This window comes from Trachypithecus francoisi, unplaced genomic scaffold (assembly GCF_009764315.1).
Source record: "Trachypithecus francoisi isolate TF-2019V2 unplaced genomic scaffold, Tfra_2.0 Lachesis_group0, whole genome shotgun sequence".
Classification (NCBI taxonomy): Eukaryota; Metazoa; Chordata; class Mammalia; order Primates; family Cercopithecidae; genus Trachypithecus; species Trachypithecus francoisi.
Genome location: NW_022681453.1, coordinates 88,229,390 through 88,256,277, shown reverse-complemented (window position 1 = coordinate 88,256,277; position 26,888 = coordinate 88,229,390). Strand labels below are relative to the sequence as shown.

Genomic DNA, 26,888 nt, shown 5'->3' with positions numbered 1-26,888 from the left:
CAGTGGGATAGCTTAGCTCCTGCAAATGTTGGTTGTTAAATGAGGATAAAGAATTAATACACCAACAGCTTCATGTAAAACTAAACGACTTTTGTGTGGCCAAGTGTTTTTAAATAGAACTGATTTCAAATCCCCTAAATGCAGGAAATGTCTTATTCATCTTTGTAATCCTAATGTGATGATTAAAAAATATTAATTGAATGACAAAATGAATAAATGTAAGTCTGGTCTTAAAAATCACAGTCACAACTTCTCAGATCTGGCTTCTGAGAGTAGCACTTATGTTCTAACACTAAAAACAAATGTTCATCTCAATTTTACACATTTACTTATTTTATATAGCTTCAGGAGGAACTCTGAAATTTTTTTCAAACAATGTTTTAAAATCCTGGAACAAAGCAGCATAAAAATAAAAATCACTTTTAAATTTGCAGAAATCAAAACTTAAATAGTAGAAAAACATACTAGCAACTTTTAAATTTTACTCTGTACTCGTCAAGAAAGATTTATTTATCAAGCACTTATACATGCAAATTATCAAAAATCTCCAAATCAGTCGTTCTTAACCCTGGTCATATTAGTATCACCTGAGGAATTAAAATAAATATCCCACCCTAGACAAATTTAAAATAAATTTGATGAGGAGGCAGAGCATTACTGATATTTTTGAAAACTTTAGTATTCTCATGTGCATCCAGGATTAGATATATTGGGCTATAGCCTATATTGGGATATATGTTACAGTATTTATAGTCACAGGTAAACTTATTAAATGAAGAAAATATTGAATTGCTATGTCATAGGTGAGATGTGAATTAGGCCTCAATTTTCTCTAAAATTAATTTCTTGTGTGACCAGAAGATGCTTGAAGTGGGTGAATTTGCCCTGGTTTTCTAATGGGTGGGCTTTCTAAGTATGATCTTTGACTGGAGAATGACAACAAATCTTCTATGAAAATGTCACATCTTCTAGCTCCTTCTTCAGAATTCCACAGGAAGGAACTTTAACTGACTTCATAGCGTGTGTACTGAGAGGACCTTAAACCTCAGAGCAGCTCTAAGGCTTCTAAATGTTCATCAAAATCACTGTAAATATATGTCAAGGCTTTAGTAGGTGAGGGAAACCTACAACCTACAACACACTCCAACAATCTTGCTGTGGAAGGCTCTCAGTGGGAAACCCAAGCTAATATTATATGGAGTAGAATAAGTACTGATTTAGTCTAGCTGTCCACAGAAGTTTGCCAAAGTGGTCTGAGACCTTGAAGCCAGCCTTTCCTGCCGTGTGCCTCCTGAGCTTTTGAGGCCTTCCCAACACAAGAGAAGACTGTAGGCTAGAGAAGAGACCCACAGGGTATCTAGTATTAAACATTCTGTGAGATTCCGAGTGTCATGGTTAGAATATTTTCTGTATACAACCTAAATTTTGTTTCCCGAGAGCATATGGAAGAATTGTTTTATTAACACTGAACAGGATCTGAGAGAAACTCCTTTGGTCTTTCTAGTTGCTTCCATCATATCCACTGATAAAAGTGTATTTTCTTTCTCTACACACAAGTTTAATTAGACCTACAGTAACTTTCATTTACTCTAAAAGCCACTCCACTGAAGTTTCAGAAAAGCACTTTTTTTTTTTTTTGGAGACAGAATCTCCCTCTGTCGCCCAGGTTGGAGTGCAATGGCACGATCTCGGCTCACTGCAACCTCCGCTTCCCAGGTTCAAGCAATTCTCCTGCCTCAGCCTCCCGAGTAGCAGGGACTACAGGCATGTGCCACCATGCCTGGCTAATTTTTTGTATTTTTAGTAGAGACGGGGTTTCATCGTGTTAGCCAGGATGGTCTCCATCTCCTGACCTCATGATCTGCCCGCCTCAGCCTCCCAAAGTGCTGGGATTACAGGCATGAGCCACCGCACCCGGCCAGAAAAGCACATTTTGTATCATAGCATCATCAAGTTCATAGGTGTTAATTACTTAATATGTTAATTTTTTTCTTATTTTTTTTCTTTTCCTTTAAGAGATGGTGGTAGGGATAAAAGCATTTTTCCTATTTTGGAGGAATTCTGTATGCCTCTCTACACGATATCAACCACACTTGATGGACCACAGAGGAAACCAGCAAAGGAATCTAGGCATTGACTGGGCTCCTGTATACAGAAAACAAGGTCCACATCAGGTACTGAATATATACTTTGTACTCTTAAGATATTTATCTCAATTCTCAGAGATTTCTTATAATTAACTTCAACCATTGAGGGAGACAAATTAGCAGCTTGCCAATGTTGGCATCTGCCACAAAATGCTTAATTCTGTAGGAAGTTGAGGGAGTTTTAATGCTTACACCAGTATATGCTCTGGAGTTAGATTTCCCATGTTCATAGTTTCACTATATCACTTGCTACCAGCCACTGAGCTCTTTGTGGTGGACAGACTTTTACGTAACCTAAGGTGTACAATCAACTTGTGTGGTAAACCTGTGAGTTACTTCTAACCAATAGAATATGGCAGAAGTGATGGGTTGTGGCTTCTGTGATTAGGCTACATAAGGTTGTGACCTCCATCTTACCTGCAGACTCTTCTGGATGTGTACATTTTGATGAAGCAAGTGGCCTAATAGAAAGGCTTATGTGACAAAGACCTGCAGCAACCTCAGGCCAATAGTCAGTGAGAAAATGAGGCCCTTCGACCAATGATCCTCAAGGAATTGAATTCTCCTAACAACCATGTGATCTCAGAAGTGAATCCTTCCCCATGCAAACCTTCAGATGAGACCTCACCTCTGGCCAGTACCTTCACTGTTGCCTTGTGAGACATCTTGAAGGAAAGGACAGTCTGCCCAGCTAAACCAGGCTCAGACTCCTAACTCATAGCAACTGTGAAATAATAAACGCATGTTGTTTTAAGCTGATAATTTTGTGGACATTTGTTATAAGAAAAAGATAACTAACAGACTCTTTTTTGTTTGAGATGGAGTCTTGCTCTGTTGCCCAGGTTGGAGTGCAGTGGCACAATCTCAGCTCACTGCAACCTCCGCCTCCTGGGTTCAAGCAATTCTCATGCCTCAGCCTTCTGAGTAGCTGGGATTACAGGTACCTGCCACTACACCTGGTTAATTTTTGTATTTTTAATGGAGATGGGGTTTCACCATGTTGACTAGGCTGGTCTTGAACTCTTGATCTCAAGTAATCTGCCCACCTCAGCATGCCAAAGTGCTGGGATTATGCTAATATACTCTTTAATTTCTTATCTGTGAAATGGAGATAATAATATATATTTCACATGTTTATAAACACTTAGCATTAAATATCATGCCTGATACATAGTAATATGCTTATCATCTTTTTTTTTTTTTTTTTGAGACGGAGTCTCGCTCTGCCACCCAGGCTGGAGTGCAGTGGCCAGATCTCAGCTCACTGCAAGCTCCGCCTCCCGGGTTCACGCCATTCTCCTGCCTCAGCCTTCCGAGTAGCTGGGACTACAGGTGCCGCCACGTCGCCCGGCTAGTTTTTTGTATTTTTAGTAGAGACGGGGTTTCACCATGTTAGCCAGGATGGTTTCGATCTCCTGACCTCGTGCTCCGCCCGTCTCGGCCTCCCAAAGTGCTGGGATTACAGGCTTGAGCCACCGCGCCCGGCTATCATCTTTTTAAATGTTATTTTAATAGAATGTATATATATATCAATTATTGTTTTTCTATATTATGTTTAGCATGTTCCTTCTTTAGCTGATACTATTTATTTTTACTTTTTGGGGGTCATTTTAACAAATATGTTTTTATTTGACTATTTAGCAATCTCTCTAGGTAACTAGATAATCTAGATAATCACATTAGAGTGTCCTATTTATTAATTTTATGTTTATTCTGAGATCAATTTTATTAAATTCACCTATTTACTTTCAATATTCTCTTGTTTATACCTACTGTTATAAATTGCAATCAGGGAACAGCAAAAGGGAAATTTTTTCTGAGGGTGGTGATCCAGATAGAGTGATTAGTCCCATCTCCTGAATGGCATTCCCTTCATTAAACACCTCACTTACGTCTTTAAAAAACCTTCTGTAAACTCACATGAACCTATAACATTTTAACTGTCTTTGCTATAATATTGTATTGATAAATTCTTCTATTTTCAAGTGTTCCTCTGTGTCCCTTCTCTTTCTTGAAGGGAGACAGGGCAAGATACTAAGAATTCTTAACAGTATCTTATAGACCGATATAGCAGTCTATAAAACTAAACTAGTGAATGTATAATTAACACAAGAAAACTTTGTTTATTTAAACCTTGGGTTCTAAATGTAGCATCAGGCCGGGCGCGGTGGCTCAAGCCTGTAATCCCAGCACTTTGGGAGGCCGAGATGGGCGGATCACGAGGTCAGGAGATCGAGACCATCCTGGCTAATACGGTGAAACCCCGTCTCTACTAAAAAATACAAAAAACTAGCCGGGCGACGAGGCGGGCGCCTGTAGTCCCAGCTACTCGGGAGGCTGAGACAGGAGAATGGCGTGAACCCGGGAGGCGGAGCTTGCAGTGAGCTGAGAGCCGGCCACTGCACTCCAGCCTGGGTGGCAGAGCAAGACTCCGTCTCAAAAAAAAAAAAAAAAAAAAACTAAATGTAGCATCAGAACAAATTATATTTGGTCAATTTTTGCCTTTGTAATGTAAGGTTCTTCTATAGCAGGGGCTGTACCTCATTGAGTTTCCCTAGTAGATGCTTAATAATCTATGCTTGATGTGTTGACCATTGATTAGTAAGGATTATTAACAGTTGATTAAAGATTATTGTGGAAATTTTTTATGCAGCCACAGGAGGCTAACATACTCTTTCAGCTTATTTCTTCATCTGTGAAATGGAAATAATAATAATATATTTCACAAATGTGAGGATAAAATAATTTACATAAACACAGCATTAAATACCATTGATATGAAACATGATGATTATTATCATACTTTTAAGAATTATTAAGGACTACTGATAATCTTTAATGATTGATAGACAAACACATCAATAAAACTATCAAGAAACTTTAGAGCTGTAAAAGATGCTAAAGTAATTTTCTTGGTTGGTGGTTTTTAAACTTCTTTTTAGCAGCAGAACCATTTTTTTTCTAATGTACTGTTTAATACAGTCCCAGCAATACTGTATTAAAATATATATTTTATTTGAGTAAATATATATTACTCAAATAAAAGCAGAACCACACCAAGTAGGCTTTGCATTCCTCACCAGTATCCTATGTTCCATAACTTAAGATGGAAGGGATCCTCTGCAGCCTCCCATAAGCATCAACCACCCCTTGGAGAAATGGGCTGAGCTGTTGGAGTGACACATTCTTGTTTTGTCAAAGTGAGGTTGGAAGGGCTCCCTGGAGAGCCAGCTGCCAGGTGAGCAGCTGGAAAGTTGACAGAGCAAGATGTAAGAGCCTTCCTCTCCAAAGACAACATTTTATTTCCTCTTTGTAATCAATCATGAGGAGTCAGGCCAGATAGAGACAAGGAGAGCACAGTTATATCTTGTGTGGTTTTTTTCAGTCTAGGCTTCCCTCTCAGTACTTTAACACTCACTGAGCTTTGGCCCCTGGGGTTGCCTGGGCTCTGGGCCAGCAGCTACCTTTGTTGAGAAAGCCCCTCACCTCTCAGCAATCCTTCTCCTTGTCCCAACTTGTGTTTGTACTCTAGACCTCTATTTGGGTTTCTTATTCTCTCATAATTCTTCATACCTCTCATCCAGATTGGATCCTTTTTATTCTCAAAATGCTTTGTGCTTCACCGACATTGAAGGATGACCCTTCTCTACTGTAATTATCCCTTTCCACACCAGTCCCTTTTCTCCTCCACAAGCTGGTCAGCTCCCTGAAGACAAGTACCAAGCTTTTCTCCCCAGCCCCAGTGCTCTGTGTATACATCCAATATAATTTGTTACTTGAACAAATTAATGTACCTTCACATAGAGCAGGGAACTAATACTGCATCAAAATTAAAGGTATAGTCTTTTGCCACTTTCTAGCTGTATTACTTGGAGTAAATTACTTAAATGCTCTGAGGCACAATTTTATGCTCTGAAAATGGGAATAATATATTTACCTGCTTCATAGGTACTATAGTCTGAATGTGTTCTCTCCAAAATTCAGGTGTTGCCAGTGCGATAGTATTAGGAGCTGAGGCCTTTAAGAGGCAGTTAGGCTGTGAGGACTCCTTCCCTGTGAATGGGATTGAGTGCCCTTACAAAAAGGCTTATGGAGAAAGTTTATCCGTCTCTTGCCTTTCTGCCTTCCACCACGTGAGGATGCAGCAAGAAGGCCCTCACCAGATGTCAGCACCTTGATCTTGGACTTCCCAGCTTCCAGAATTGTGAAAAATAAACTTCTGTTCTTTGCAAATTACCTAGTCTCAGGTATTTTGTCATAGAAGTATGAGACAGACAAAGACAATGGAGGAGCTTCAATAATTTAATTAGGTTTTCCACATTAAAATATGAAACACTAAATTACCATATGCAGGATATACTCAAAGAATGTTATCTATGATAATAGTAATGGTAATAGTTATTAATAGCTATGGCAGTTACTGTTACAATTATCATCTGCTCTGTGTTTTGTTGCTAAAGTCAGATATTTCTACTCTGTTAGGTAAGAACCCAAAGCAAAGAGCCAGCTACCTCTTCCCTGTATCACATCCCAAGAGTCACACGCAAGATCCCCATGCCCTCTGGTCATCTGATTACACTTGTATCTTGGAGGTTCCTCTGTGGTTTTTCTCACACTTGCTTAAAAATAATAACCTTTGCCTTCGGGCTAACTATAATCTTCTGTATACTGGAGTTTCCATGCAGAGGTGTGTCAAGGGCCTGCTCTCCTACTATAAGATTTTGTTTTCTCCTTTCATTACATATTGTTCTCACTGGTTTTTATTTTAGCCTGTTTGCCAGGAAAAGAAAAAAGGTCAGTGATGCCAAGAATAAAGATTCTGAGAGGTAGCTGGAGCACAGGGGCTTCTAAAGGTATAAAACAACGTGAAAATTCTTCTCTAGTATGGTCTAATTCACCTCCTGAAAAACAAGTTTAACAGGAGCTCACCTGGAGGGTCTATGACATCTTACAAATCCCCATGGAAAAGCTGATCTTAAAGCAAAGGTGCAGCTTTCCACAGGGTAATGTTGGCCATATGGGCAGACAGTGGTCAGACTAGAATGCAGTAGAAGCCTTCCCTTGTTGCCACGTAGAACAACACTGCAGCCCTTTACCCCATCTTTCTGCCAAGATCACACCACCTCATTTCCTACCTTACAAGAGATTTGTCTTACATTTTGAATACAAGATCATGTGTTATTCAGTGTGCATGTTTTTCAACATTGATCCCCTTTTCTATGACCCAATAAGGATTTATTGAAAATCTGTTATGTGCCAGACTTGTGTCTCTTATCTCATTTGATCCTAAAATACTATGGGATAGTTATCATTAGTCCCATTTTACAAATGAGAAAACCGAGGCTAACAAAAATAAATAATTGGCCAAAACTATAGTCATTTCGTGGTGGGGAAGAGAAAAGGTCCATTAATAATAGTCTCCAAGCTTTTAAAAAGTAAGCAAAAATCTTTTAATAACTTACTTTTTAGAAGAAAGTATGTGGCTAGGTACATACTTTAGAAGAAAGTATGTGCAAATAGGCACTCCACATATAACAACTGACTTCTTATAAATAACCATATATATAAATCATATGTACATAAAAATGTAGGTGTGTTCTTAGAAAAAAATGTTAAAAAATAAAGTAATGTTTAAGAAATGTAAAAGAAAGTCTTTTATTCGAGGAATAGGTAGCATTCACATGTACACCACAGAATGTCATTCCTAAGGTTGGGGTCAGGGAACTTGCCTGTCTGGCAGGAGGCAGGTTAGAATATGGATTTTGAATGAGAAGCTAGGTATCAAGTCTTGGCTCCACCATTAACATGGCAAAGTTACTAAATCTGCCCTGCTTTGAGGTATCTTCATTTGTAAAATAAATGGTTATATTAGGTTAGTGGTTTCCAAATATTGGCATGTGATAAATTTTTCATTAGTCTGTGGGAAAATGAGAAAAATAACAATGGACTTATTTATGAAATTAAATTTATTTGTTTTATAAAACTATGAAAATGTTATAAACACTAGGCATTCTGTCCTGTCCCCTTTGAGCATCCTCACATAGCAAAATTCAAGAATGCTCTCTATAACAGAACCCTGGTGTTAAAAGATTTGTGTATTTTTGTTGGTCCATAAATCCAAAGGTCTGGGAATCCCTAGACTAAGTGATCATGAATGTCTTTTCTAGTTCCAGAATTCTAACCACTTCTTTTTTTTTTTTTTTTTTTTTTTTTTTGAGACGGAGTCTTGCTCTGTCGCCCAGGCTGGAGTGCAGTGGCCGGATCTCAGCTCACTGCAAGCTCCGTCTCCCGGGTTTACGCCATTCTCCTGCCTCAGCCTCCCGAGTAGCCAGGACTACAGGCGCCCGCCACCTCGCCCAGCTAGTTTCTTTTTGTATTTTTTAGTAGAGACGGGGTTTCACCGTGTTAGCCAGGATGGTCTCGATCTCCTGACCTCGTGATCTGCCCGTCTCGGCCTCCCTAAGTGCTGGGATTACAGGCTTGAGCCACCGTGCCAGGCCAGAATTCTAACCACTTCTTAAGTCACAAATAGTATTTAACCAACTCTAAAGTAGAAGAAAGAATAAAAGTAAAACTTTTACTCCTTTTTCTTCTTTTTAAACTCTACGTTTCCCCAAACATATCTTGTGACACACAAACCCCTGTTAAGATATTATAGATCTTCTATGGAAAAGAGGATTCTTAGTCAAATGAGTGTGAGAAACAAAAAGTTGTATTTTCTTTACTGAGAACGTGCAAACTGCTAACACTTACTGTGATTCCCCCCTCATAAAGACTCCCCCAGTTATTGACAGGAATCAGCTGCCTTTTCACCCTCATCCCAAACTCTACCCATTGTAGGACAAAGAGTGCCCCTCTGCCTGGAGCACAGTTTGAAAAAGATGACTTCAGCTAAAACATCCTCAATCGCTTTCCAATAAAGAGAAAACATAGTATTAAAAACAAGACTTGCCATTTCTTTTATAATTATTATAATTTGATGTTTTTTCCCAAATTACCAAAACTACAAATATTTTTAAAATAAACAATGAAAGTTTTGTGGCCATTTTTGACAAGTATTTTTTTTTCTTTACAATTATAAATAAAGAAAAATTGTATCAAGAGATTTGTATCTAGTGATTGCAACATGATAATTAAAGCACTGGGATTTTGCAGAAGTTTGCAGTAACAAAGTTGTGGTTATATCATCCCTATGCAATGAATAAAAAGTAAAATAAAAGCCATCTGTAGGTATTAAACCTGAGAAAACCCCCAGATTCTTCTCAAATGATATGTCACTGTTAAATATTCCTTGAGTAGGTCCAATTAACTCTGCATGCTTGTGGCTCATAATTGATTTATTTAAATCCCAGTTTTATTGTGATCAAGGAGCAAAACTCTTGGTAGAAAAAGATCTAAGAGTGTTTGTTTTTTATTTTTCTTTAATTATTTGATCGGAGTTGAGAAAGTTCACTTAGTCTTTTTTATTGCTGTTCACATCATCATGTGAAATATCAACTAGCCAACCGCTTCAGCCTTCACATACTAGATTCAAGTTTCACTTTACCCACCGAGGAAAGAACAGTTTTCACTTGGGACAAGATGATCCTGGAGCACACTACCCAGGGAGAGGACCTGGGGATCATCTTTTGGATATTCTGACACTAGCAACCTTTTTTTCTGACTTTAGGCACACCAGGTTCTTGACAAGCCTGCAGCTCTGCATTACCTCTGATGTTTTCCATCATGACTGTATGGTAAATTCCAGCCTGTTTTTCATAATCCTGCTGACTACAGCAGTCTGCAACCATAAAAAGCCTTCACAGACCTAGAATTGGCTTATAGACGTGCCTCTGCAGAGAAACAAAAGTACATGCAACATTTATGTTCAGAGACAGGAGAGGCAAAAGCCTCTTGTTTTGGTTCTGATGGGCTCAAAGGGTTGTTTTTAGGGTCAAAATTTAGAAATTTTAATTTTCTTCTGATAACATTTGTAAACAAAATACCAACACTAAAATGAGAACAACTTAGCCAGGAAAAGGGGGAGTGTCCTGTCCAACAGATCAAGCCCTCTTCCAAGCTCCACTGGAGGGACGAGTCTACACATTAGCACATGACCGGACTTTGGTCTGACCTCCCTAGGCTCCCTCAGCCTCCTAGTCAGGTATGTTTGAGGTTCACATCAAAGATTCAAGGTTTCAGAATTCGCTTCTTTTGAATCTTAAGCTACTACTGATTCAGTCTCTGGGAAGGAGGATAAAAACACCAAACAACTCTTTTTAACAGACTATAATATCCATTTACATAATATGATTCAATATACAAGTAGTATAGTTTGAAAGCATACAGTTCAAGCTCTGATGAACAACTGCTCAATGTAATAAGTTTGTTTTCATTTTTGCAATAAAGAGCTATAATTGAAAAGTAAAGAACAGGAGGGGAAAGTAAAAGTTTAAGCGACCCCTTCAAACATTTGAACTTTGACTCTCTGCAGAATAACTCTATTCCCCCCATATGGTAAAGCAGATCATATTTAAAATCAACATTTAAAAACGTCTATATCTTAATATTATTTTTAAAACATAAAACATCAGGCTACTTGCCTTTTGGCAATTTCTGTGCATTTCCCAGGGCTAGTGTAATACTTCCACAGAGAAGTAGACACCCCAAGCTGGAGAGCATGTTGCATTTGCCACCTCGCAAGGGGAATGATGCTGGTGGGTGCCTCGCAACCCTGGAGCTGCATTTAAGTGGACTGTCTCCCAGTGACAGAGGCGGGCGGCTGCATTTAGCTGTGCCGTGGGCTTACTCACGGGGGGCGGAGACAAGATGACATCACACCCTTTCCCACACACACCAAAAAAAAAAAAAAAAAAAAGCACAACAGCAAAAACATATCATCACATTTCTTTCTTTCTGCTAAGTTGTAACTGTGCCTCTTCCCTCTGAGATATAAAAATTGAAATTATGGCAGATCTGTATTTGTGAAAGAAGAAGTATTTAGGCAGTTTTGAAATGTTGGTAAACTATTTTAAAGAATCCAGAAATCATATATTAAAAACTATCAAAATGCTAAAAATATAAAATAAAACCTTATTAAGAAGGAAACTGTTTTTAATTATCCAGTAAACCAACCCAATTCTTTTCAATGGGTGTAAACTCATAAAAATACATTTTGAGTCATTCTGTAGTTCCTGTATTATGAGAAACATTTAAGAGTAAGTCTATAGCTACAAAGCTATACATTATGTATAATACATGTATGTATACACATATAGTCTACAGATGTAGATGTAGAGACAGAGAGAGAGCACTATTACTATGTGAGCCTCAACTATGGACTGAGTTCTGTAATCGAGTCTTTACCTACTTTATTGTATTTTAATCTTCTCAGTGCCTCTGCAGGAGATATGGCATTATCCCCATTTTGCCATGAAGAAAAACTGAGGAACAAAGGTTAAGTGTCCTGACAATGCTAGTATATTCTATTGCTTAATAATGGATGCCACTTACTAATGAATTGTCCTCGAGCAAATTTCTTCTCTATATAATCAATATTGATGACATTTAAATGCTTGCTCCGTGTTAGGCACTGATCGAATCAGTTTACACATGTTAAGACATTTATTCCTCAGAACGGTCTATGAGGCAGGCATTGTCATCATCCCCATTTTACAGATAGATAAACTGGGCACAGAGAGGTCAAGTGCAAGTCCAAGGTCACAGTGCTGGCATTTTTAAGCAGGCCATTTAACTACAGTGCTTCCAGTCTTAACTACTACATTTTAATTCTAAAATAAAGATGACAGTACCAATTTCATAAGTTTGCTAGCAGTTTTTCAAAAGTAGTTGCCATAGAGCCTGACATACAGGAAGCATTTACTAAATGGCAGTCACTGGAAACAATAATAATGAAAATGATAAACCCCCAATGAAGTAGAACTATCATTCTAACCTGGGCATATTTACCTCTGAAGTCCACATGGGTAACCTTTCTCCTTACATCACTTTGGTCAAAATATATAGACACATGGGTGGAATGGCTGGGTTACTAAAGTACTTTAAACTTTGTTGGTATATTTATACTGACTCTTTGAAAATCGCTTACCTCTTTGGAGTGCTGTAGCTGAACAAAAAACAGTATGAGAAAAATTAAATAACACTGGTCAAATGAAATTCTAGTTAGAAAACTTACCAAAAAGAAAAAAAAGATAAATTGAAGAGACAGCCCCATCTTCCAAATAAAGTGTGAGAAGGCACCTTGTTAAAGTCATTTAGAGCTGGCTGGGTCTAAGCTCTCACCATAGGAATGCTCTGGCACTGACTACAGGAGGGACTGGGTTATTTAACAGGTCTTTTTCATCTCTGATTTTTTACTTGACTAAGCAGCTCCCTCAATCCGGGTTAGGACATTTATCCAGCTGGCACTGCTGGTTCTGCTCCTATATGTCATTGCCATCATGTTAAGCCAGTGAGGCCACTGTGTTAGTAGGAAATGACAGGTTTTCTGAGGGGAACAAACCCAGCAGAAATATTGTAAAGAAGGCTGGTTCTTCAAAACATTTATGAGGGGCTGGTGCAAGAGTTAGGAATTAACCTCTGCTTGGCCAGCAGGAATTCAGGAATTGGCCTCTGCGTGGCCAGCAGGCAAAGTCAAATCCACCTTAGCAATCATTATTTGCAGTTTTGCAACTGACTGGAGACTAATTAAATGAAGCACAATCTCTAATTATTGTGTCAGGAAAAAAAAAAAAAACTGTCGCATTATCTTAGCTAGTAGGACACTTGAGCATTCATTGAAGACGTTGAAAGTATTAGGGCTCTCCTCAGACTAGGGAGGAGTAACGCTACAGAAAGGAACTGTGCCTCTTTTACTACTGTGTCTAGTACCTAGAATATAAGAATGCAATAAGTACACGATGAGTAAGTGTCAAATGAAATGGAATTCATCAATTCCTCCCAATAGCCTAAGGATCAGTTCTAGATTATGTCAGAGAACACTTGAGTATGATCTAGAATGTACAGTTGTTGGGAGACAATTTTGCCAGGGTAACTAATGTTTCTGCACATCCTATGAGCAGAGGCACTAACTCCCTGTATTCCAGAACATCTTGTAAAGAATATTTGTATATAAAATGTCCTTGGAAGACAGAAATTTGTGTTCTGTCCCATATAATAAAGGTAACATCTCCCTCTGGGGCAATGGGAATACATGATCACTTCCCATCATAAAAGATTTAAGTTCTCTAAGCTTGTCATTCGTCTTCTGTAAAACAACCCATGGCATGTATATGTATCACCTGTACCTCTTTGTGTTGTCCTGTCAGAATTCGGCCTCCTAGAACTAGTGCAAATGCTGATATTCAGGCTACTGCTATTGCTGTAATAAACTGTCCTTTCCTTTGTCTTTGACTCAGGTGTTTTGTGTCTCCTGCCAGCCTCTATGAACTAGCTTGCACATAGGGTAAAAATCTCAGATCCTTCACAGTTCTTGAAAACAGTATTGGCCCGCATTAAAAAATTTTATTAAAGCATGCTTTAGTATAGTGCATTTGGTGTAATACCTACACTGAAGTCTATTATAAGAATCAGCCCTGAAACCCCCTATTGTACATGGTAAGAGTGTTACTTGACATTGCTTACTAAATCATGTAGTACCTCTTACAAAATAACCCTGGAGAAAACCTCTGACTGCTGTGTCAAGTATGAAAAGTTGAGACTATTTTTCCAGAGCAACTGTATTTATTTTTTGATATTGTAACCAGGTTTCTCTTTCTGTGTTGACTGGTAGAAAATTAGAGCCAAATATGTCCCCCACCCATATTAAGTATATAGGTCTTTGTGATGTGCATTTTTTGACATCATTCTTGGCTTTATTTTTTGTCCCCACCCTTATTTCTTGCTTATTTTACTTGGAGTCTTAATTTATGTGATTTTGTAAGTTGTTTTAATTTGTTTCTGGAGCAAGGTGAGGTAAAACAAACAAATCCCACACACAGAAGTTGTGTCAAAAACCATGTGTCAAAAGCTATAACGTGGGAATCTGGGAACCTGTTCTCTTTCCTTTTCTATGCAACTGCAGACTCTGATAGAATTCTGGTACAGTGATTGTATGGCATCATTTTTTAAGAATATTTTCTCCTTGGGGAAGTCAGTGAAATCCATGAAACTGGCAGACATCTAGAACACTGCTCGAATAAGTGTCATAGTTTTCAGTCATGTCATGTTTCTTTTTTTTGAGACAGAGTCTTGCTCTGTCGCCCATGCTGGAGTGCATTGGCGCTATCTCAGCTCACTGCAAGCTCCACCTCCTGGGTTCACACCATTCTGCTGCCTCAGCCTCCGAGTAGCTGGGACTATAGGTGCCCACCACCACAACCGGCCAATTCATGTTTGATTTTTTAAGGGCTCAACATTAATTTCATTATTTCAAATGAGACTTCTATTAAAACTCATACATCTCTCAAATCTTGGAAGTCAACTCTGTGTAGTCATTTAACATATTTGTCCATATTTTTAGTCTCTGTAAAGTATTATGCTAGGAGATTTTTAAAAGGCTTGTATGTATGCAATTAATATTTGAAGCTATGCTGTGGTTTTTCTAAGGGATGCTAATAAAAATAATTTTAATATGACTGATTTGAAATGGGAAACCTAGTGCTCCATGTTTTCATCCCAGATTTTATTTCTTTAATCACTTTCCTGAACTAGACCCATGATCCAATTGGACAAGTGTCCTGCTCCAGTGGAGGTACATTTGGCCAGAGCAAATGTACACCACAATTCTTCTTATAGCACAGAGATGTACTGCTCCTCAAACACCTAAGTGATATTTGCAGGTCATTCTTCAATTTGTCTAAGCCATCTTGACCTCTAAACTTTTGGCTTCATAACCTTGAAGTAATTAGCAACTTGTACTTATAAAACAGTGTGAAGGATCTATTCATCTGGAAACAAGCTTCTTTAAGACTTAAGCTGTGTATCTCTAAGCTGTCAAATTTGTCTTCCTTGTTTTGTCTACATTCTGCTTTCTTCATGGAGGTGCTGAGTAACTAGCTGAACTTGTGCAGATGAAGGGAATTTTTTTTCACTTAAGCTTCAAATAATGTAAGAATTGATGGAGTCAAGAGCTGAGTGAGAAACATGTTAGTAAACTAGAGAAGGAACTCTGAACAGGAGGATATGCCAGAGGAGGATCCTGAAAGTTAGAGTGCTGCATCAGGGAGTCTGAGAGCCTGGGGCATGCAAGTACGTAGCAGCATGTTGAACAAGTAGGTGGATGGTGGTCCTGGGAACATACCTAGGGCCATGCAAATTCAACTAACGTGCACATCTTTGAGATGTGGGAGGAAACCTGAGGACCCAGAGAAAACCCACGCAGACATGGAAAGAACGTCAAACTTTACATAGTGGTACCAGTTATGAAACAATTTTATTCCAGGAACTGCTGTACATAATTTGTCGAGTTTTAACCTTTGTCTTGACACATGAGTTTACCCGGGAAATCCTCACCATAATCATGACAATAAACATACCCCTCACTTCCAAGAGAATTCTTGTGCCCCTTTTCAATCTCACCCTCTTCCCTCTCGGTGCCTACCACATGATGCCTCACAACCACTGATCTGCTTTCTAGTACAACGCATTACATTGCATGTTCTAGAATTTTACATACATGAAATCATGCAATATGTACTCTATTATTGACCAGCTTCTTTCACTGAGCATGGTTGTAATTAGATTCATTTATGGACATTTGGGCTCTTGCCAGTTTGGGCTCTTACAAATAAGGCTGCAACGAACATTTGTATATATGTCTTTGGATGGATGGATGGATTTTATTTGTCTTGAATAAATATCCGATATTCTAAGTAGAGTGGACTACCTAATCAGGTGTATGTTTAAATTTTTAAGAAACTACCAAACTCATTTCCAAAGTGGCTGTGCAATTTTACATTCACACCTATAATACATGGAGGTTCCAGTTCCTCCATGTCTTCAACATTTGCATGTCAGGCATTCTAATTTTTGCTATTCTTATATAGGTATATAGTGCCAGATTTGGGGTTAATTTGCATTTTCCTAATGGCAAATGATGATAAACGTATTTTCAGGTCTTGTTCGCCATTCGCTTATTTATTTATTTTTTTAGTGAGGTGTCTGTTCAAAAGTCTTTTTTCCACTTTTGAGGGAGGAGGTTCTTTATAATAGAGTTTTGTGAGTCCTTTACATACTCTGAACAAAAGTTTTTTTGTTAATCAGATATATACTTTGCAAATATTTCCTCCCTGTCATGGCTTGTTTTTATTCCTTCAGCAATGTCTTTTGAGGTGCAAAGTTCTTAATTTAGGCAATGTCTGATTTGTCCTACATTTTTGTTATAGATTTTACTTTTGGTGTCATAGCTAAAAATCCTTTGCCAAATCCAAAGGCATGAAAATATTCTAATTTTAAGTTTTACGTTTAAATCTGTGAGCAATCCTGAGTTGATTTTTGCATACAGTGCATGGTATGAATCCTAATCCAAGTTCTTTTTCATTCTTTTTCTTTCTTTCTTCTTCTTTTTTTTTTTTTTTTTTTAACATACAGACACCCAACTGGGCTAGTATCATTTCCTGAAAACACTATCCTTTCGCCACTGAATTACTTTTGCACCCTCATCAAAAATCAATTGTTCATATACATGTGGGGTTTTTTCTGGAGTCTCTATTATGTCCCATTCCTCTATTTGTCTGTCTAAATGCCAATAACCTACTGTCTTGAAAACTGCAGCTTTATAATAAGTCTTAAAAGCAGATAATGTTTGCCCACCTATTCTCTCTCACTCTCTCTCTTTTTTTTTTTTTGAGGCACAATCTCAGTTCTGTCACTGAGGCTGGAGTGCAGTGGCGTAATCATGACTCACTGCAGCCTTGACTTCCTAGGTTCAAGTGATTCTCCCACCTCAGCCTTCTGAGTAGCTGGGACTACAGGCACACATCGCCATACCCAGCTATTTATTTTTTATTTTTACTTTTTTAGTAGCAATCGGGTCTTGCTATGTTGTCACAGCTGGACCAGAACTCCTGAGCTCAAGTGATTTTCCTGCCTTGTCCTCCCAAAGTGCTGAAATTACAGTCATGAGCCACTGCACCTAGTTGACTTTTGTATATCCACATGAATTTTAGAATTAGCTCATCGATTTCTACCAAAAAAAGCCGGAATAAATTTTTACAGGAATTCAATTGAATCTATGGATCAATCTGGGGAGAACTGACATCTTAACAATTGAATGTTAAAACATAACTAGGTATTTCTCTCCCTCATCTGTGTCTTCTTTAATTTCTCTCAGCAATGTTTTATAGTTTTCCATGTACAGGCCTTGTAAACATCCTGTCAGTTTTCTCTCTTAGCATCACTTACATTTTAATGCTGTTGTAAATGGTATTTTTAAAATTTCAATGACCAATTTTTTACTGGAGGAACATAGAAATACAATTGATTTTTGTATATTGGGCTTATATCTGCAACCTTGTTAACTTCACTTATTACCTCTAGTAGTTTTTCATGCATTCCATGCAGATTTTCTAAATAAATAATCATGTCATTTTATTTTATTTTATTTTTTTTTTTACATTTCAAAAGCACACATCTTTGTCAGAAACTTTTTTTTTTTTTTATTATACTTTAAGTTCTAGGGTACATGTGCATGACGTTTATATCATGTATAACTCCCCAATGCAATCCTCCCTCCTCCCCCCTCCCCATGATAGCCCCAGTGTGTGATGTTCCCCTTCCCGAGTCCAAGTGATCTCATTGTTCAGTTCCCACCTATGAGTGAGAACATGCGGTGTTTGGTTTCTCTTCTTGTGATAGTTTGCTAAGAATGATGGTTTCCAGCTGCATCCATGTCCCTACAAAGGACGCAAACTCATCCTTTTTGATGGCTGCATAGTATTCCATGGTGTATATGTGCCACATTTTCTTAATCCAGTCTGTCACAGATGGACATTTGGGTTGATTCCAAGTCTTTGCTATTGTGAATAGTGCCGCAATAAACAAACGTGTGCATGTGTCTTTGTAGTAGAGTAATTTATAATCCTTTGGGTATATACCCAGTAGTGGGATGGCTGGGTCATATGGTACATCTAGTTCTAGATCCTTGAGGAATCGCCATACTGTTTTCCATAATGGTTGAACTAGTTTACAATCCCACCAACAGTGTAAAAGTGTTCCTATTTCTCCACATCCTCTCCAACACCTGTTGTTTCCTGACTTCTTAATGATTGCCATTCTAACTGGTGTGAGATGGTATCTCATTGTGGTTTTGATTTGCATTTCTCTGATGGCGAGTGATGATGAGCATTTTTTCATGTGTCTGTTGGCTGTATGGATGTCTTCTTTTGAGAAATGTCTGTTCATATCCTTTCCCCACTTTTTGATGGGGTTGTTTGCTTTTTTCTTGTATATTGTTTGAGTTCTGGTAGATTCTGGATATTAGCCCTTTGTCAGATGAGTAGGTTGCAAAAATTTTTCCCATTCTGTAGGTTGCCTGTTCACTCTGATGGTAGTTTCTTTGGCTGTGCAAAAGCTCTTTAGTTTAATTAGATCCCATGTGTCAATTTTGGCTTTTGCTGCCATTGCTTTTGGTGTTTTAGACATGAAGTCCTTGCCCATGCCTATGTCCTGAATGGTACTACCTAGATTTTCTTCTAGGGTTTTTATGGTATTAGGTCTAACATTTAAGTCTCTAATCCATCTTGAATTAATTTTCGTATAAGGGGTAAGGAAAGGATCCAGTTTCAGCTTTCTACTTATGGCTAGCCAATTTTCCCAGCACCATTTATTAAATAGGGAATCCTTCCCCATTTCTTGTTTCTCTCAGGTTTGTCAAAGATCAGATGGCTGTAGATGTGTGGTATTATTTCTGAGGACTCTGTTCTGTTCCATTGGTCTATATCTCTGTTGTGGTACCAGTACCATGCTGTTTTGGTTACTGTAGCCTTGTAGTATAGTTTGAAGTCAGGTAGCGTGACGCCTCCAGCTTTGTCCTTTTGACTTAGGATTGTCTTGGCAATGCGGGCTCTTTTTGGGTTCCATATGAACTTTAAAGCCGTTTTTTCCAATTCTGTGAAGAAAGTCATTGGTAGCTTGATGGGATGGCATTGAATCTATAAATCACCTTGGGCAGTATGGCCATTTTCACGATATTGATTCTTCCTATCCATGAGCATGGTATGTTCTTCCATTTGTTTGTGTCCTCTTTGATTTCACTGAGCAGTGGTTTGTAGTTCTCCTTGAAGAGGTCCTTGACATCCCTTGTAAGCTGGATTCCTAGGTATTTTATTCTCTTTGAAGCAATTGTGAATGGAAGTTGATTCCTGATTTGGCTCTCTGCTTGTCTGTTACTGGTGTATAAGAATGCTTGTGATTTTTGCACATTAATTTTGTATCCTGAGACTTTGCTGAAGTTGCTTATCAGCTTAAGCAGATTTTGGGCTGAGACAATGGGGTTTTCTAAATATACAATCATGTCATCTGCAAACAGGGACAATTTGACTTCTTCTTTTCCTAACTGGATACCCTTGATTTCTTTCTCTTGCCCGATTGCCCTAGCCAGAACTTCCAACACTATGTTGAATAGGAGTGGTGAGAGAGGGCATCCCTGTCTTGTGCCAGTTTTCAAAGGGAATTTTTCCAGTTTTTGCCATTCAGTATGATATTGGCTGTGGGTTTGTCATAAATAGCTCTTATTATTTTGAGGTACGTTCCATCAATACCAAATTTATTGAGCGTTTTTAGCATAAAGGGCTGTTGAATTTTGTCAAAAGCCTTTTCTGCATCTATTGAGATAATCATGTGGTTCTTGTCTTTGGTTCTGTTTATATGCTGGATTACATTTATTGATTTGCGAATGTTGAACCAGCCTTGCATCCCAGGGATGAAGCCCACTTCATCATGGTGGATAAGCTTTTTGATGTGTTGCTGAATCCGGTTTGCCAGTATTTTTGAGGATTTTTGCATCGATGTTCATCAGGGATATTGGTCTAAAGTTCTCTCTTTTTGTTGTGTCTCTGCCAGGCTTTGGTATCAGGATGATGTTGGCCTCATAAAAAGAGTTAGGGAGGATTCCCTCTTTTCTATTGATTGAAATAGTTTCAGAAGGAATGGTACCAGCTCACCTTGTACCTCTGGTAGAATTCAGCTGTGAATCCATCTGGTCCTGGACTTTTTTGGTGGGTAGGCTATTATTGTTGCCTCAATTTCAGAGCCTGCTATTGGTCTATTCAGGGATTCAACTTCTTCCTGGTTTAGTCTTGGGAGAGTGTAAGTGTCCAGGAAATTATCCATTTCTTCTAGATTTTCTAGTTGATTTGCGTAGAGGTGTTTAGTATTCTCTGATGGTAGTTTATTTCTGTGGGGTCGGTGGTGATATCCCCTTTATCATTTTTTATTGCGTCTATTTGATTCCTCTCTCTTTTCTTCTTTATTAGTCTAGCTAGCAGTCTGTCAATTTTGTTGATCTTTTCAAAAAACCAACTCCTGGATTCATTGATTTTTTGGAGGGTTTTTTGTGTCTCTATCTCCTTCAGTTCTGCTCTGATCTTAGTTATTTCTTGCCTTCTGCTAGCTTTTGAATGTGTTTGCTCTTGCCTCTCTAGTTCTTTTAATTGTGATGTTAGAGTGTCAATTTTAGATCTCTCCTGCTTTCTCTTGTGGGCATTTAGTGCTATAAATTTCCCTCTACACACTGCTTTAAATGTGTCCCAGAGATTCTGGTATGTTGTATCTTTGTTCTCATTGGTTTCAAAGAACATCTTTATTTCTGCTTTCATTTCGTTATGTACCCAGTAGTCATTCAGGAGCAGGTTGTTCAGTTTCCATGTAGTTGAGCGGTTTGGATTGAGTTTCTTAGTCCTGAGTTCTAGTTTGGTTGCACTGTGGTCTGAGAGACAGTTTGTTATAATTTCTGTTCTTGTACATTTGCTGAGGAGTGCTTTACTTCCAATTATGTGGTCAATTTTGGAATAAGTGCGATGTGGTGCTGAGAAGAATGTATATTCTGTTGATTTGGGGTGGGAGTTTTCTATAGATGTCTATTAGATCCGCTTGGTGCAGAGATGAGTTCAATTCCTGGATATCCTTGTTAACTTTCTGTCTCGTTGATCTGTCTAATGTTGACAGTGGAGTGTTGAAGTCTCCCATTATTATTGTATGGGAGTCTAAGTCTCTTTGTAGGTCTCTAAGGACTTGCTTTATGAATCTGGGTGCTCCTGTATTGGGTGCATATATATTTAGGAGTTTAGCTCTTCCTGTTGAATTGATCCCTTTACCATGATGTAATGGCCTTCTTTGTCTCTTTTGATCTTTGATGGTTTAAAGTCTGTTTTATCAGAGACTAGGATTGCAACCCCTGCTTTTTTTGTTCTCCATTTGCTTGGTAGATCTTCCTCCATCCTTTATTTTGAGCCTATGTATGTCTCTGCATGTGAGATGGGTCTCCTGAATACAGCAGACTGATGGGTCTTGACTCTGATCCAGTTTGCCAGTCTGTGTCTTTTAATTGGAGAATTTAGTCCATTGACATTTAAGGTTATATTGTTATGTGTGAACTTGATCCTGTCATTATGATATTAACTGGTTATTTTGCTCGTTAGTTGATGCAGTTTCTTCCTAGCCTCGATGGTCTTTACATTTTGGCATGTTTTTGCAATGGCTGGTACCGCTTGTTCCTTTCCATGTTTAGGGCTTCCTTCAGGGTCTCTTGTAAGGCAGGCCTGGTGGTGACAAAATCTCTAAGCATTTGCTTATCTGTAAAGGATTTTATTTCTCCTTCACTGATGAAGCTTAGTTTGGCTGGATATGAAATTCTGGGTTGAAAATTCTTTTCTTTAAGAACGTTGAATATTGGCCCCCACTCTCTTCTGGCTTGTAGAGTTTCTGCCGAGAGGTCTGCTGTTATTCTGATGGGCTTCCCTTTGTGGGTAACCTGACCTTTCTCTCTGGCTGCCCTAAGATTTTTTCCTTCATTTCAACTTTGGTGAATCTGGCAATTATGTGTCTTGGAGTTGCTCTTCTGGAGGAGTATCTTTGTGGCGTTCTCTGTATTTCCTGAATTTGAATGTTGGCCTGCCCTACTAGGTGGGGAAGTTCTCCTGGATGATATCCTGAAGAGTGTTTTCCAACTTGGTTCCATTTTCCCCCTCACTTTCAGGCACCCCAATCAGACGTAGATTTGGTCTTTTTACATAATCCCATACTTCTTGCAGGCTTTGTTCATTTCTTTTTCTTCTTTTTTCTTTTGGTTTCTCTTCTCGCTTCATTTCATTCATTTGATCCTCAATCGCTGATACTCTTTCTTCCAGTTGATCGAGTCGGTTACTGAAGCTTGTGCATTTGTCACGTATTTCTCGTGTCATGGTTTTCATCTCTGTCATTCCTTTATGATCTTCTCTGCATTAATTAATCTAGCTGTCAATTCTTCCACTTTTTTTTCAAGATTTTTAGTTTCTTTGCGCTGGGTACGTAATTCCTCCTTTAGCTCTGAGAGGTTTGATGGACTGAAGCCTTCTTCTCTCATCTCGTCAAAGTCATTCTCTGACCAGCTTTGATCCGTTGCTGGCGATGGGCTGCGCTCCTTTGCAGGGGGAGATGCGCTCTTATTTTTTGAATTTCCAGCTTTTCTGCCCTGCTTCTTCCCCTTTGTGGTTTTATCTGTCTCTGGACTTTGATGATGGTGACGTACGATGGGGTTTTGGTATAGGTGTCCTTCCTGTTTGATAGTTTTCCGTCTGACAGTCAGAAGGACTGTCTGTTGGTCTGTTGGAGATTGCTTGAGGTCCACTCCAGACCCTGTTTGCCTGGGTATCAGCAGAGGTTGCCGAAGATAGAATATTGCTGAACAGCGAGTGTACCTGTCTGATTCTTTCTTTGGAAGTTTCCTCTCAGGGGTGACGCCACCCTGTGGGGTGTGGGGTGTCAGACTGCCCCTAGTGGGGATGTCTCCCAGCTAGGCTACTCAGGGGTCAGGGACCCACCTGAGCAGGCAGTCTGTCCGTTCTCGGATCTCAACCTCCGCGTTAGGAGATCCACGGCTCTCCCCAAAGCTGTCAGACAGAGTCGTTCACGTCTGCACCGCCCCCGCTCTTTCCCCTAATGGGCTGCGGCTGTCCGCAGAGGTAGAGTCTACAGAGACAGGCAGGCTTCCTTGAGCTGCTGTGAGCTCCACCCAGTTGGAGCTTCCCAGCGGCTTTGTTTACCTACTTAAGCCTCAGCAATGGCGGGCGCCCCTCCCCCAGCCTCGCTGCTGCCTTGCGGATAGATCGCCGCAGACGGCTGTGTTAGCAGTGAGGGAGGCTCCGTGGGCGTGGGACCCTCCCGCCAGGTGTGGGATATATTCTCCTGGTGTGCCTGTTTCCTTTAAGCGCAGTATTGGGGTGGAGTTACCCGATTTTCCAGGTGTTGTGTGTCTCAGTTCCCCTGGCTAGGAAAAAGGGATTCCTTTCCCCCTTGTGCTTCCAGGTGAGGCGATGCCTCGCCCTGCTTCAGCTCACGCTGGTCAGGCTGCAGCAGCTGACCAGCACCGATTGTCCGGCACTCCCTAGCGAGATGACCCCAGTACCTCAGTTGAAAACGCAGAAATCACCGGTCTTCTGTCGTCATTTTAATAAATATAGTTTTACCTTTTTCTTTCCATTTGGATGCTTCTTATTTATTTTTCTTGTGTTATCAAACTGTCTAGAATTTCCAGTACAGTGTTGAATAGAAGTGGTGAGAGCAGACATTCTTGTCTTGTGCCTGATCTTAGAAATCATTCCAATTTTCATAATTCAGTTAATCTGATATTAGCTGTGAATTTTTTGCAGATGCTTTTTATAATTCAAAAGGTTCCCTCTATTTCTGGTTTACTGAGAATTTTTATCAGGAATGGATGTTAAATTTTTTCAAATACTTCTTCTGCAATATTGAGATGATTATATGGTTTTTCTTTTGTAGTTCATTAGTATAATGAAATACATGATTGATATTTGAATGATAAACAAAAAGTACATACTTGGGATAAACCCTGCTTGGTCATAATTTATTATTCTTTTTATATATTGTTGTATTCAGCCTGCTACATTTTGTATATATACCACATTTTCTTTATCCATTCATCTGTTCACGGACACTTAGTTTGGTTCCAAACTTGGCTATTGTGAATAGTGCTGCAATAAACATGGGAGTGCAGATATCTCTTTGATATACTGATTTTCCTTCTTTTGGGTATATACCTAGCAGTGGGATTGCTGGATCATATGGTAGCTCTATGTTTAGTTTTTGAGGACCCTCCAGACTGTTCTCCATAGTGTTTGTACTAATTTACATTCCCACCAAAAGTGTATGAGGGTTCCGTTTTCTCCACATCCTCACCAGCATTTTTTATTGTTTGTGTTTTGGATAAAAGCCACGTTAACTGGAGTGGGGTAATACCTCACTGAGATTTTGATTTGCATTTCTTTGATGATCAACAATGTTGAGCACCTTTTCATAAAATGTTAGTCACTTGTATGTCTTCTTTTGAGAAATGTCCTTTCAGATCTCTTGCCCATTTTTCAATCTGATTATTATAATTTTTCCTATTGAGTTGTTTTAGCTCCTTATATATTCTGATTATTAATCTCTTGTCAGATGGATAGTTTGCAAATATTTTCTCTCATTCTGTGGGTTGCCTCTTCACTTGGCAGATTGTTTCCTTTACTGTACACAAGATTTTTAACTTGATGTGAGCCAGTTTGTCCATTTTTGCTTTTGTTGCCTATGATTTGGTGGATAGTTTCATGGTTTGATGTCTTAGATTCAAGTCTTTAATCCATTTTGATTTGATTTTGGCATATAGCAAGAGGTAGGTGTCCAGTTTCAATCTTCCACATATGAACATCCAGTTTTCCCAGCACCATTTATTGAAGAGACTGTCCCATTCCCAATGTATATGCTTGGCAGCTTTGCTGAAGAGTTCATTGTAGACATATGGATTTGTTTCCATGTTCTGTATCCCTATCCACTTGTTCATGTGTCGGTCTTCACACCAGTACTATGCTATTTTGGTTACTATAACTGTTGTATAATTTGAAGTCAGGTAATGTGATTCCTCCAGTTTTGTTCTATTTGCTCAGGATAGATTTGGCTATTTTGAGTCTTTTATGTTTCCATATATATTTTAGGATTGTTTTTTCTATTTCTGTGAAGAATGTCATTGGTATTTTGATATGGATTGCATTGAATCTGCAGATTGCTTTACGTGAGATGGACATTTTAACAATATTGATTCTTCCAATCCATGAATATGAAATATCTTTCACTTTTTTTAGGTGTCCTCTGCAATTTCTTTCATCAATGCCTTACAGTTTTCCTAGTAGAGATCTTCTTCTTTAGTTTCTTTAGATTCACTTCTTTAGTTAATTCCTAAATATTTAATCTTATTTTTAGCCACTGTAAATTGGATTACTTTCTGGATTTCTCTTACAGATTGCTGTTGGCATATAAACATGCTACTGATTTTCTTATGTTAATTTTGTATACTGCAAATTTACTGAATTTGTTTATTAGTTCTAATGGTTTATTAGTAGAGTCTTTAGATTTTTCCAAATATAAGATCATATCATCTACAAACACAGATACTTTGACTTTTTAGGATTCCCTTTATTTCTTTCTCTTGTCTGATGCTCTAGCCAGGACTTCCAGTACTATGTTGAAGAACAGTGGTAAAGTGAACATCCTTGTGATTTTTCCAGTCTTACAGGAAATGCTTTCAGTTTTTTTCCATTCAGTGTGATAATAGCTGTAGGTGCATCATATATGGCTCTTATTATGTTGCACTATATTCTTTCTATACCCAGTTTATTGAGTTTTATCATGAAGCAATGTTTAATTTCATCAAATGCTTTTTGGCATCAACTGAAATGATCAAATTTTGTTTGTTTGTTTATCATTATACTTTAAGTTCTAGGGTACATGTGCACAACGTGCAGGTTTGATACATAGGTATACACATGAAATGTTGATTTGCTGCAACCATCAACTTTTCATTTACATTAGGTTTTTTTCTAACGCTATCCCTCCCCCAGTGCCCCACCCCCAAAAAGGCCCTAGTGTGTGATGTTATCCACCCTATGTCCAAGTGATCTCATTGTTTAATTCCCACCTATGAGTGAGAACCATGCAGTGTTTCGTTTTCTGTTCTTGTGATAGTTTGCTGAGAATGATAGTTTCCAGCTTCATCCATGTCCCTGCAAAAGACATGAACTCATCTTTTCTTAAGGCTGCATAGCATTCCATGGTATATATGTGCCACATTTTCTTAATCCAGTCTATTATTGAGGGACATTTGGGCTGGTTCCAAGTCTTTGCTATTGTGAATAGTGCCACAATAAACATACATGTGCATGTGTCTTTATAGTAGCAAGATTTATAATCTTTAGGGTATATACCCAGTAATGGGATTGCTGGGTCAAATGGTAATTCTAGTTCTAGATCCTTGAGGAATCGCCACACTGTCTTCCACAATGGTTGAACTAATTTCCACTCCCACCAGCAGTGCAAAAGCATTCCTATTTCTCCACATCCTCTCCAGCATCTATTGTTTCCTGACTTTTTAATGATTGTCATTTACCTGGCATGAGATGGTATCTCATTGTGGTTTTGATTTGCATTTATCTGATGACCAGTGATGATGAGCATTTTTTCATGTGTCTGTTGGCTGCATACATGTCTTTTGAGAAGTGTCTGTTCACATCCTTTGCC

At 38.7% G+C, this 26,888-nt stretch overlaps 1 protein-coding gene across 28 annotated transcripts in view; it reads right to left on the bottom strand.

The window, feature by feature from the left end:
- ABI3BP (ABI family member 3 binding protein) overlaps positions 1–10,954 on the bottom strand; it is a 262,627-nt gene extending 251,673 nt beyond the window's left edge. For all 28 annotated transcript variants that reach the window (XM_033211435.1, XM_033211443.1, XM_033211438.1 and 25 more), the window contains exon 1: positions 10,730–10,954. In XM_033211435.1, coding sequence (XP_033067326.1) covers positions 10,730–10,808 — 79 coding nt within the window. In that variant the 5' untranslated portion in view covers positions 10,809–10,954. The remainder of the gene's footprint in view (positions 1–10,729) is intronic.
- Positions 10,955–26,888: the final 15,934 nt, after the last annotated feature.